Source organism: Octopus bimaculoides, chromosome 7 (assembly GCF_046866305.1).
Source record: "Octopus bimaculoides isolate indiv1 chromosome 7, ASM4686630v1, whole genome shotgun sequence".
In the NCBI taxonomy this organism is placed as follows: Eukaryota; Metazoa; Mollusca; class Cephalopoda; order Octopoda; family Octopodidae; genus Octopus; species Octopus bimaculoides.
The window spans coordinates 11,790,203-11,803,705 of NC_142934.1; the positions used below are offsets into that span (position 1 = coordinate 11,790,203).

General features: G+C 37.3%; 1 protein-coding gene across 2 annotated transcripts in view; it reads right to left on the reverse strand.

Annotated features, from left to right (window-relative positions):
• The window catches only part of LOC106882389 (MAM and LDL-receptor class A domain-containing protein 1), a 234,860-nt gene that overhangs the window by 153,965 nt on the left and 67,392 nt on the right, over window positions 1-13,503 (reverse strand). For both annotated transcript variants that reach the window (XM_089354751.1, XM_089354750.1), the window contains exons 42-51: window positions 12,917-13,182; window positions 10,012-10,096; window positions 8,399-8,548; window positions 6,605-6,756; window positions 5,497-5,619; window positions 4,122-4,212; window positions 3,004-3,141; window positions 2,242-2,501; window positions 1,253-1,337; window positions 462-533 (exon numbers count right to left, since the gene is read on the reverse strand). In XM_089354751.1, coding sequence (XP_089210877.1) covers window positions 462-533; window positions 1,253-1,337; window positions 2,242-2,501; window positions 3,004-3,141; window positions 4,122-4,212; window positions 5,497-5,619; window positions 6,605-6,756; window positions 8,399-8,548; window positions 10,012-10,096; window positions 12,917-13,182 — 1,422 coding nt within the window. The remainder of the gene's footprint in view (window positions 1-461; window positions 534-1,252; window positions 1,338-2,241; window positions 2,502-3,003; window positions 3,142-4,121; window positions 4,213-5,496; window positions 5,620-6,604; window positions 6,757-8,398; window positions 8,549-10,011; window positions 10,097-12,916; window positions 13,183-13,503) is intronic.

The window sequence follows — 13,503 nt, forward strand, 5'->3', positions numbered from 1 at the left end:
CATGTCCCTTGTTGGCTGACGATATGTGCATCTCTGATCACGAGCAGAAGTAGTGGGGGAGCATCATAGCCATGTGTTGAGAGGAATTCTTTGGGGTTTGAATAATTCCCCTTTGGAAACATGGGTGTTTTGCTCAACATCCTCAAACAAACCTTATTCAGGGACCTTTTGAGCGGGATGGGCTACTCAACCATATACATATACATATATATGCATATGTATAATTCAAGAATAAGATAAAGTCTTTAGAAGAATTTATCAAGTAGCTACCGTGAAAAAACCTCATTTATTCCCTTTAAATATATTTATTTATGTAAAGGCATTAATATACATAAAGAGGGATTGGTAAAAATGTGTTTATTATGGTAGTTTGACCTTAGAGTCCCTCTTAGCATGAGGCATTTATGTTTAGTATTGCCTTTATATAAAATATGTGTATATGTATATATTGTAATGCTTACCTGTGTTTTTAGGTGGTATGCCTGTTGGAATGACGGCGTTGGTGTCCTTTGGAGCTGCCGTGTGTGGTAATACTATAAAAGAAAACAATATATAAATATCATCATCACCATTGCCACCGCCACCACCACCGCTATCATTATCAATTTATACTGGCTTTCCATGCCAGCCGCATGTTACCCAAGTTGTTACTAGGTGGGTCAAAGAGCAGCTTAATATTTTGTGAAATGTTGTGAATGCTGCATTGAGACTCAGCTGACAAAGTGCTTTTATAGAAGGATATACTTTTATTGGAGCATCACAAGTCTAGAGACATGGTACTTGGAAAGCAGCCAAAGAAAGAATCTAGACATTGTTGACAACAGATACATACAGAAAATACTAGGGTATCAAATGGAATGACTTTATCTGCAATAGACCTTTCGCGATATGCTGTGCTTGAAGAAGACTCATCAAGCCAAGCGAAATCATAGTTGTGGCCATTGTTAGGACCTTCTGGAATCGTTGCTAATTCTGAAAGTAACAGAATGAGTTGTTAATTACTTGTTTAGCTAATAAATTTGTAAGGATGATGCTGTCACTAATCATTGGTGTAATGTCACTGGTGTTGAGGCGTAATGGCCCAGTGGTTAGGGCAGCGGACTCACGGTCATAGGATCGCGGTTTCGATTCCCAGACCGAGCGTTGTCAGATCCCTGTGGTGTTGAGTAGATAGGTTGCAGCCCTGATTTTTATCAAAAGTTTTGGTAAAAAAAGTACAACCTATCCATGACTATATATGGTAACTGCTCACCTGAACAAGTAGAGTCTTTGAAGACAATATCATCAATGGCTATGTCTCCTTCGAATGTTCTTCCTCTTGTTGCTTCTATAATTATCTGAGAAAAATAAGAATGGTTAAAAAATAAGAATAAGACAAAGAAAACTGCTTGGGTTTATTAATTAGAGACAATTATCTACTATGATAATACACTTGTGTTTTTCTCCGTCACAACATATGAATGAGAAAGGAAGGAGTGATGGCTAACTGGTAGTGGGAGCATTTCAACTCTGTGTGAGTATATGTGTGTGTATGTAAAAGGAGGTGTGTGAAGGTGTGTGTGTGTGTGTGTGTGTGTGTGTGTGTGCATACACAATGGAAGTGGGAGGGTGAACATTCAAAGCTGAAAAGAAAAATCAAGCAGCGTTTCAACTCTGTGTGAGTATATGTGTGTATGTGTGTGCATGAGGTTGTAAGTTTGAATCCTGGACTGGGCTGCGTGTTGTGTTCTTGAGCAAGATACTTTATTTCACGTTGCTCCAGTTTACTCAGCTGTAGAAATGAGTTGTTATGTCACTGGTGCCAAGGTGTATTGGCCCCTTTGCCTTTCCCTATGGATAACATCAGTGGCATGGAGAGGGGAAGCTGGTATGCATGGGCGACTGCTGGTCTTCCATAAACAACCTTGCCTGGACTTGTGCCTGGGATGGTAACTTTCTAGGTGCAATCCCATGGTCAGTCATGACCGAAGGGGGTCTCAGCTCAACACTCACCCTTTTGACAAATATACATGTGACTATTTTTCCTGACTTACGGATTCTTTGACAAAATATATACCTGCACGTGTGTGTGTGTGTGTATGTCTCTCACCACTTGATTGACAAATGGTATCAGTTTGTTTACATATAACTTAGCAGTCAAGCATAAAGGGACTGACAGAATTAGCACTAGGCCCAAGCAAGGCTGCTGTCCAATGACTGAAATATTCAAGAGAATAAAAGATAGTGAGGAATTTTGAATACCTGATATTGTGTATGAGATTCTATGGGTGCCTGTCCGTAAAGCCACTTGTTACCTTGGTCCCTGCTGAGTTCCCAAATAGTTACATTACTACCAGTTTCAAATTTAGTCAAAATTTTCAGAATACCAACTCCATCACCGTTCATGCTGTACCAGAAAGTGATGCAGCGTTTTTCCAAATGGAGAGCAGGAAACATTTGACTAATATAACGGCTTTTGTCTTCTTTCTTCAAATATGTTGCATCAATGTAAAGATAAAATCCTGCAATGGAAGGAAGAATAGTAAGTACTTCTTTTCTCAATAAATGTCTGGCTTTGTTCTTAAGCAAGTAATTATTAAATATGTTGAAATTAATGTAGGAAATCAGAGAAATTCAGTCCTTTAAGTGTTTTCCTTTGATTAATGCCAATTAGCAGCTTCTCATGTAAAAGGAATAAATTAGATAGTAACAATGGAAAACAAAATTCAATATTTGGTGACATTTTAATGCTTTTTACATTTATATTCATACAATTAACAATATTCTAAAATAAAGAATTAAATATTCTATCCACAAACTGAAGGTAGCGATGATGGATTGAGATACTCGGTGAAATGTCTTTGTCTTCAAGGACTGGGTGGGAATCCAACCAAAATAAAGAAAAATATTTAAGATTGTTTATAAGTGTTGTTCTTTTTTTTTTTAACCATAAAACGAAGAATTACTTTATAAATTTTCATTTTTATTTGAATCTCAAATATAAAGATCTTGAAGAAAACTCACCTCTTGAAGTCTGGAATGTGTGATCATTTACAGGTCCAGTATTTGAAGATAGTGTAGATCCTGATCCCACCAACCAATTATATCTATTATAAGCCATATTTGTCCACGTACAACGACCATGATCAAAATCACAGTCACCTATAATATAAAGCGCACAGATATCATCATCATCATCATCATCATCTTTCATCAGTAATTGGTATTATAGTAATGTAGCAAAGTTACTAAAGCAAACAAATTGAGGGGACCAGTCGATTACATTAAATCTTAGTGAATCGAAAAGGAGTTATGTTTCATCAGGACAATGCATGACCCCACACTGCAAAGATCACATTACAGAAGATCGAAGAGCTTGGTTGGGAAATACTGCCTCATCCACCTTATTCTCCCGACCTTGCTCCTTCAGACTACCATTTGTTTCATAGTTTACAGAATCATTTGGGGGACATAACTTTCGGAAGCCAGGAGGACGTCAAAACTGACATTTCAGAGTTCCTTGCTTTGAAACCAAAAGAGTTTTACATTGATGGGATAAAAAAGCTTGTAAATAGATGGAAGGAAGTCATAGATAATGAGGGAAAGTACACTGATGATTAAATTTCAATTAAATATAACATTTGATTACTTTTCTTCTTTATTCAACATTCGGACAGAACTTATATGATGACCTGATATATATATATATATATATATATATATACATGATGGGCTTCTTTCAGTTTCCATCTACCAAATCCACTCACAAGGCTTTGGTTAGCCTGAGGCTATAGTAGAAGGCATTTGCCCAAGGTGCCATGATGTTGGACCGAACCCGGAATCATGTGATTGGAAAGCAAGCTTCTTACCACACAGCCACTCCTGTGCCTTGTGTGACATGCTTACAGCATCTAGGTTTCCCAAGTCGTGACCCATCTAAGTACTCACTAGACACAATGTTGCTTAACTTTGGTGATCAGATGAGAACCAGTGCTAGAATTTTTTACTTTGCCCAAAACTAGTTGTAGAAAGTCTTGGCACTGATGCCAAGAACCCAACAATAAAAAAAAACACACACACAATCAGGCAATTTATCAAAATGTCATTGAATGATCAATAAAAATAAAAATAAAAATATATACCTCCAACTTCACATTCTCCTGGTGTAACTGTAATATCATCAATTGCGATGTCCCCATATGGCCCTGTGCCAATGACCCCTTCAAATATAATCTATAAGTAAAAAGGGTGTTGTAACACTTTGAATCAGTAAGGATTTTTAAATAAGCACTCAACATAAAATTATGCAGATGCTTTCATAGTTTAATTCCAAGAATCTTTATGGATGACCCTCTGTCCCATACCATGCACTAACTTTTGGCCCTTAAGTTTCTTTTGTAACCTTCACCAGTTAAAAATATTAAGATATGTAATCATAATTGTATATAATTAATCCTTTCTACTAAAGGCACAAGGTCTGAAATTTGGGGGTTGGGGACTAGTTGATTACATTGATCCCCAGTGTTTCACTGGTACTTAATTTATTGACCCTGAAAAGATGAAAGGCAAAGTCAACCTTGGTGGAATTTGAACTGAGAATGTAGTGGCAGATGAAATACTGCTAAGCATTTCACTTGACCTACTAATGATTCTATCAATTCACTGCTTTATAATTGTATATAATTAATAGCGATTGAAGCAGTGTTAATACCAAAGGCTAATCTGGATCTCCAACTTAACACAATGGTTGTGTTAGAACACGGAATACTGCATTGTTTACCTTGAGAGAACCTCTCATATGATCTCATTGTGCATAAAAGCACTCGAAATTATATTGTTGACAGACAAGAATCATCTGCTACGGTTGCCAGAATGGCCAGATCACATGATTTCTCTCTGCTATGGATTCATCAGTGACAGATGTCCAGCAGCATGATAACAGCTGAATCCCCAGTGAACAATATATAGACTCCCAGTGTCTTTTCAGGCACTGGTGTCTCAAATAGCCTGTGGGCTTATTAAAAAAAAAATTAATAGTGACAGAAGCTGTATTAATACCAAAACATGAAAGTTGTGTAAGGCTTTTCAACAGTTAAAGATTAATGCCTGCAACAAATTGTTTCCTGTATAGTTGTTGAGTATATGTGTCTGGAGAGAGTAGAAAGGCAAATGAGTATATGCATGAATGAGAGAGAGAGAAAGGAGGAAATGAGTATGTATATATGTGAGAAAGTGAGAGGGAGTAGAGAGAGTAAATGAATGTGTGTGTGTACATATATATGTAGAGAGTAGAGAGAGTAAAGGAGTATATGTGTGAGAGAGTGAGAGAGAGGAGAGAGAGAGTAAATGAGTGTATATATATATATATATATATATATATATATATATATATATATATATATATATGCAAGAGAGAGAGAGAGAGAGAGGGGGTGGAGGGAGGAGTTGAGCAGTGAGAGTAAATGAGTATATATGTGTGTGTGTAGAGAGAGTAAAGAATAAAGGTAGGCCTTTCACCTGATACGCATCCTCTATCATCTTTGGTATTTCTACCATTCCAAGTATCCATCCTTTCTGTTGGTCCCCTCTGATTTGAAGGTAACTGTCTGTATCATAGGGCTTGGTATCATGAATGCGGAGCTAATGGAAAAAAAGAATTGCAATTTACTTTTAGCCATTTCGTTACCATATTTCTTTTGAGATTCTCTGTGTTTCTTTCAATTAGTTTTAAATATGACAAAGAATTCAGTCAAATGACTGAAACAGGTAAAAGAATTTAAGAATACTATACACACCTGTTGTAAACACATGCCATAAACACAACATCTAAACAATGTCTATATGGAGTTAGACAGACTTAGACCTGTCTATAGGCACAATGACTAGACAGACTTAGACCTGTGTATGGACACAATGACATGCTACTGACTCAATATGAAACCTAAAGCGCTTCTCTGAATATCTGGCACCCTAATCACCCCATTATGGCCTGACTCTCTGTTGGTTATGATGTCAAGTGTTCTAGTTGATTTGATCATCAAACAACCTACCCTTGAAATTATTGAGCACTCCACAGACACGCTTACTCTTAATGTAGTTCTCAGGAAGATTCAGTGCGACCCAGAATGGGACGAGGCTGACCCTTTGAATTACAGGTACTGTTCATTTTTGGTAGCTGATTGGACTGAAGAAACGAGAAACACGGTGTCTTGTTTAAAGACACAACGAACTACCAGGAATCGAACCCATGATCTTATGATCACGAACAGAATATCCTAACCACTAAGCCACATATCTTCTCATCAACTCATTAACCTCCACTACTAATGACAACATCATCATCATCGCATCGTCATCATCATTTAACGTTTGTCTTCCATGCTTGTATGGGTTGGGTGGTTTGACAGGAGCCAGCTAGACAGAAGTCTATATCAGGATGCTGTGTCTAGTTTGGCATGGTTTTTATGGCTGGATGCTCTTCCTATCACCAACCATCCCGTTGACTGGACTGAGTGCTTTTTTTATGTGGCACCAGCACAGGCAAGGTCAGCTTTGACACGGTTTTTACATAGTTAAAAAAACAGAGAAAAACTGTCTTAAATTGTTATAGAAAATAAGATCTTACCTTTATGTTGAGTAAACCAACATTTCTTCCATAAATATTGTAGTAAAACTGTACACAATGGTCTTCTTTAGGGGCATCATATTTTGGAGACAATAATCGAGCTACTTCCTTTGGCTTTCGAGGACGTCGAGATGAGATATGCATGTAGTGGCCTTGAAGATATGCAATTTATTAAATTTAGCTTGATGTTTTGGAGAGCAGATACAGTTTTTTTTTAAATAGCATTTATTGTTTTTTTTTTATATAGAAATATGGCAGATTGGTTTAGAAGCTTACTGTGCCAAAAGATGGTATCAGGTTCAGTCCTACTCCTTGGGCAAGTGTCAGTCACTTTAGCCAGTCATGGGCCAACTGATGCCTTGTGAGTGGATTTGCTAGACACTTGCCCAAGGTGCCATGCAGTGGGATTTGAAACTAAAACCATGGGCTTGCAAAGCAAGCGTCTTAACCATATAGTGTGGTTCTGTGATTAGAAGCTTGCTTCCCAGCCATATGGTTCTGGGTTCAGTCCTACTGCATGGCACCCTTGGCAAGTGTCTTTTACTATAGCTTTGGGCCAACCAAAACCTTGTAAATGGATTTTGTAGATGGAAACCAAAAGAAGCCTATTGCATATGTGTGTGTGTGCATTTATGTGTGTGTGTGTGTCTTTGTGTCCATGTTTGTCCCCCACCACTGTTTGACAAGTGGTTTTGGTGTGTTTACATCTTCATAACTTAGCAGTTTGGCAAAAGAAACCGATATAATAAGAACTAGGCTTAAAAAAGTAAGTCCTTGGGTCAATTTGTTCGACTTCATGGCCTACCAATGCATACGATACGTTTCTCTGCTCTAGGTGTCAGGAAGACACTCGGCAAAAAATGGAAACGTAATAGAAAGAAGATGCTAATGAAAATAATGATGATAATAATAATAATAATCCTTTCTACTATAGGCAAAAAGCCTGAAATTTTTGTGGGTGGAGGGAGGGATAAGTTGATTACATCAACCTCAGAGCTCAACTGGTTCTTATTATTATCAACCCTGAAAGGATAAAAGGCAAAGTTGACTACAGTGGGATTTGAACTTAGAATGTAAAGATGGATAAAATGCTGCTAAGCATTTTGCTTGGTGTGCTAATGATTCTGCCAGTTCACTGCCTTAACAACAACAACAACAATAATGATGGTTTCAAATTTTGGCACAAGGCCAGTAATTTGGGGGGAGGAGTAAGTAGATTATTCAACTGGTACTTATTTTATTCTTTTCTACTCAAGGTACAAAACCTGGAAGTTTTGAGGAGAGGGCCAGTCAATTAAATCAACTCCAGTACGCAACTGGTACTTAACCCATTACCTACCAGTGATCTCATATGAGATCACTTAATAATTACAAATTTCGTAATTATCTGTCAATATTTACACATATCTAACCTTTTTGCTGTATCTTCTAGGTATATTTCTCTGATATTCAAATGAGGTTTGCTAATTTTTCACCCAATATCTTGCTTATTTCTATTTAAAATGTTATTTTGAAATGTTATTTTGATCATTCCAGCGTGTTTCTAAGGCTGTTTTATGCTAGAAATCAAAGTTTCATAAAAAAAATTCCAGTTAATAGAATTATGGGAGGTAATGGGTTAATTTATCAACCCCCGAAAGGATGAAAAGCAAAGTCAACACCAGCGGAATTTGAACCCAGAACGTAAAGACAGACGAAATGCCTCTAAGCATTTTGCCCCACATGCTAACAATACAGCCAGTTTGTTACCTTAACAAAAACAACAACAATAATTAAAAATAAGAATTTACTAACCTTTGCTTGATCCATATGTATGATCTTTATTAGGAGCTGTTGAAAACCTTGCGGAGTAGCCTGTTCTCCATATCCATTTAAAGTTGGCAAGGTTATCAGGTTGATAACCACATAAGCTTCGAGTTTCAAAATCACATTTGCCAATTGGTTCTGTCAGATTCACCAAAAGGAAAATAAAAATTAACAAATATTTACATCGTTCATTTACAAAGCACATGACATCAGGAAAAGGAGACACAAACATACACTCACAGATATACATACATACATACATACATACATACATACATACATACATACATATACATATATATATAATTATGTGTATTTCTTCTATCTTAATGAATAAAAATTCTTTGGATAGAATAAATGGGTTAATAGAAACCAATGTAGCAAAGAACACAAAATAACTGTGGTTTAGTTCCTGTCTTTAAGGCAGGAACTCCTTGAAATTTTGGGTATTTGAGTATATTTAAAAATTTAAGGAATGGAGAAAACACATGTTATAATTGCATACTTTATTCCTACATATGTTTCAAAGGATTACAACCTGTGTGATCCATAGGGATGTTTGATATTAAAATTTTAATATCAAACATCCCTATGGATCACACAGGTTGTAATCCTTTGAAACATATGTAGGAATAAAGTATGCAATTATAACATGCGTTTTCTCCATTCCTTAAATTTTACATATATATATATATATATATATCCAAAGTTTTAAATTTATACATTTAATAAAGAGATTTGACACCAAAGTTTAATATATCCATGTATATATCAAACTTCGGTGTCAAATCTCTTTATTAGATGTATAAATTTAAAACTTTGGATATATAAACAAGAAGAACGATCCTTAAGGAATCTAATTAAAAAATTTTTGAGGTGAAATCTTATGCTATATTGGTAACGATTACAGAGTTTACTTTGAAAAATTATATATATATATATATATATATATATATATATATAGAGAGAGAGAGAGAGAGAGAGAGAGAGAGAGAGAGACACGCACACATATATATATATTCTTTATTCTTTTACTTGTTTCAGTCATTTGACTGCGGCCATGCTGGAGCACCGCCTTTAGTCGAGCAAATCGACCCCAGGACTTATTCTTTGTAAGCCTAGTACTTATTCTATTGTTCTCTTAGGCTGAACCGTTAAGTTACGGGGATGTAAACACACCAGCATTGGTTGTCAAGCGATGTTGGGGGGACAAATACAGACACACATGCACACACACACAACACACACACACACACATACACACATGCACACACATACATATATATACATATGATGGGCTAACATTTCTTATTTCTTTATTGCCCACAAGGGGCTAAACATAGGGGGGACAAACAAGGACAGACAAAGGGATTAATTCGATTACCTCGACCTCAGTGCGTAACTGGTACTTAATTTATTTATCGACCCCAAAATGATGAAAGGCAAAGTCAACCTCGGCGGAATTTGAACTCAGAACGTAACACCAGACGAAATACCGCTAAGCATTTTGCCTGGCGTTCTAACATTTCTTCCAGCTCGTCACCTTAACACACACCTATGCTTATCAATGCAACGATAATTATTTTAAAGTAGCTTCTTACCTTTGCAGCTGTCACTTGTTAATGTGATGTCATCAATGGCTATATTACCAAGGGTGTTTCCACCTTTGACACCTTCAATTATTATCTAAGGTAAAATAAAAAAATTAAGTAAAAATAAGTAAAAAAAAAACAAACAAACATCAAGCGTTACTTTGAGAAGATGATGATACAATTAAAAAAAAAAACAAGCTTATAGAACCTTTCTTAATTAGTCTTAAATTTTTGGCTTGAGGCCAGCACTTTCAGAGGAGAGGGTAAGCTGATTAGATTGATCCCAGTTCTCTACTGGTAGTTATTTTATCGATCCCTGAAAAGATGAAAGGCAAAGTCGACCTTGGCAGAATTTGAACTCAGAATGTGAAGATGGAAAAAAATATCACTAAGCATTTTATCTAGTGTGCTAATGATTCTGCTGGCTCACAACATTAACCCTTTCGTTACTGTATTTATTTTGAGATGCTCCATGTTTCTTTCAATTACTTTAAATATAACAAAGAATTTAGTAAAATAACTCAGTTATCATGAAGCTAGTGTTAAGAACTTAAATTGAGACTAAGGCTTGGTAGAAGATTTTAATTCAGAACTTATGAAAACAAGACATTTGTACTACAGAGCCAGAGCCGGTTTCACCCGGGTTGGTAACGAAAAGGTTAAAGTAAATTTAACTAAGTCTAAAATTCCATACAGAATAGAAATTCAAAATTTTATTTATTCATTGCGCCAAAAATACAGTAATTTTAATTTTTATTTTTAATAGAATAGAGTATTATATTAATTGATATAATGCCTTGTGAGAGCTTACAGTGAGGGCCCTGGGAAAGCAAACGACTGGGGAGACAAATTTGACAGCAAATCAAGGAGTAGAGTTGTCCCTCAGGCATTCTAGTACCCTCTTTTACACCCTCCGGTGGAGTTCTTTGTAGGCAGAGTACTCTGTAGGTGGAGTTCTCTGTAGTTGGAGCTCTCTGTAGGTGGAACTCTCTGAAGGTGAAGCTCTCTCTAGGTGGAGCTTTCTCTCTCTCTCTCTCTCTCTCTCTCTCTCTCTCTCTCTCTCTCTCTCTCTCTCTCTCTCTCTAGGAGGAGCTCTCTATAAGTGGACCTCTCTGTAGGTGGAGCTCTCTGTAGGTGGAGCTCTCTGTAGGTGGAGCTCTCCTTAGGTGGAGCAATCTGTAGGTGGAACATTCTACAGGGTGTCCACAAAGTCTGGGTACATGGGGATTAACACATGCTTTAAGAAATTATTATTTCTTATATTTAATTGTTTATGTTATGATTTTATTTACTCCATGTACCCAGACTTTGTGGACACCCTGTAGAGATGGAGCTTTCTGTAGGTGGATCTCTGTGTAGGTAATGGACTGGCTCTTGTGCGGGTGGCACATAAAAGACACCATTTCGAGCGTGGCCGTTTTCGTGCGGGTGACACGTAAAAGCACCCACTACACTCTGAGTGGTTGGCGTTAGGAAGGGCATCCAGCTGTAGAAACTCTGCCAAATTAGATTGGAGCCTGGTGTTGCCATCCGGTTTCACCAGTCCTCAGTCAAATCGTCCAACCCATGCTAGCATGGAAAGCGGACGTTAAACGATGATGATGATGATGATGATGGAGCTCTCTATGGAGCTCTCTGTACGTGGAGCTCCCTGAAGAGGGATCTCTAGATTTGTAAGGCAATTTAGCCTTGGAGAAGGCCACTCCAATGTCAAAACCTAAACATTTGCTGGTTTCTGCAACTGTTTTAGCCCACTCACCAGTGTAGTTAGAACTCAAAGTCTAAAGAGTAGGATCAGATTGTGCAGACTGACTCCCAACTTAGAATTAAGTGCAGGCATGAAGGAAAGCCCAGCAATACCGGCAATCAGATTACAAAGCCATTTGTAAGTGTGCCACTCTTCTTCATGACCTTTTGGTACAAAGAAACTGCCATCATCGTATAGGATGAGCAAATCATATTGTTTAGCCCAGATCAGCTTTAATCAAGCACACACATGATCAAAGGAAAACCAGCCATGACAATCCACCCTGATTTTTAGACATATCTATCTAGAACTATGTTTAAATACCAAACATACAGTACAACTAAACATAGTATATCCAGTGTGGATACATCATCTTTTATCTTTCGCTTGTTTTAGTCATTAGATTGTGGCCTTGCTGGGGCATCGCCTTGTAGAAAGGATGAATGGTAAAGTCAACTTTGATGGAATTTGAACTCAGAATGTAAAGACGGACAAAATGCCACTAAGCATTTTGCCCAGTACGCTAATGATTCTGCCAGCTCACCACCTTAATGTATATATTCTTTTCTTCTCTAGGCACAAGGCCTGAAATTTTTGGGGAGGGTGCCAGTTGATTAGATCGACCCAGTATGCAACTGGTACTTCATTTCTCAACCCAAAAAGGATGAAAGGCAAAGTTGACTTCAGTGGAATTTGAACTCAGAACGTAGGGGCAGATGAAATACCACAAAGCATTTCACCCAGCATGCTCACTAGCTTAATGTATGTATTGATATTGACACTCTGTCAGCTGTGATGACGAGGGTTCCACTTGATCCAGTCAATGGAACAGCCTGCTCATGAAATTAATGTGCATGTGGCTGAGCACTCCACATACACATGTACCCACAACATAGTTCACAGTGAGACTCAGCATGACAGAGTGTGACAAGGCAGGTACTACTCATTTTTGAATTGCAAGTACTACTCATTCTTGCCAGCTAAGTGGAATGGAGCAACGTAAAATAAAGTGTCTTGCTCAAGGACACAACATGTTGCTGGGAATTGAACTCATGGCTTTATGATCATGAGCTAAATACCTTACCCACTAAGCCATGTGCCTTCACATACATTGATATGAAGAAGAAAATAAAAATAAAGGAATTTTATCATTTACTTATTTATTACCTTCATGTCTGTGGAATATTGTTCATCAAAGTTAATCTGTGCAAGGTGCCAGTTGGGTCCTTGGTCTGATCTTTTTGACCATACAGGGGAATTCGATCCAATTCCATACTGGATATAAACATTTAAATAATCAAGATGTTGTCCACGCATGTTGTACCAAAACTTTAAACACCTTGTTCTGTTTTGTATTGGAGTATATGTAAAGAATAGCTGTGCTCTATTGCTGACAGATTGTCCCTGAGTATCCATATACAAGTAGTGGCCAGCTGAAAATACATAAACGAAAATATCAGAAAGAATTCAATTCCATATTTTATGGATTCATGGTAGATGTACGAAAATGAAGAAGGTGACCTCAAGACTGGCAAGAGATTTTATTTGCGGAAGATATAAGAAAAGTGCTTGAGGGCTGGCAGAACCAGTAGAAACTGAGAGAGTTTTGATACACTGGAGATATGGTGGATGTAAAATGGTGGATGTGAAGCAGCTGTGACAGCAAGAGCGTGACTTGGCTGGGTGAAGTTCAGGGAATGTAGAGCATTATTATATAGGAAAAGGTTCTTGAAGATGAAAGTAAAGGTTTATCG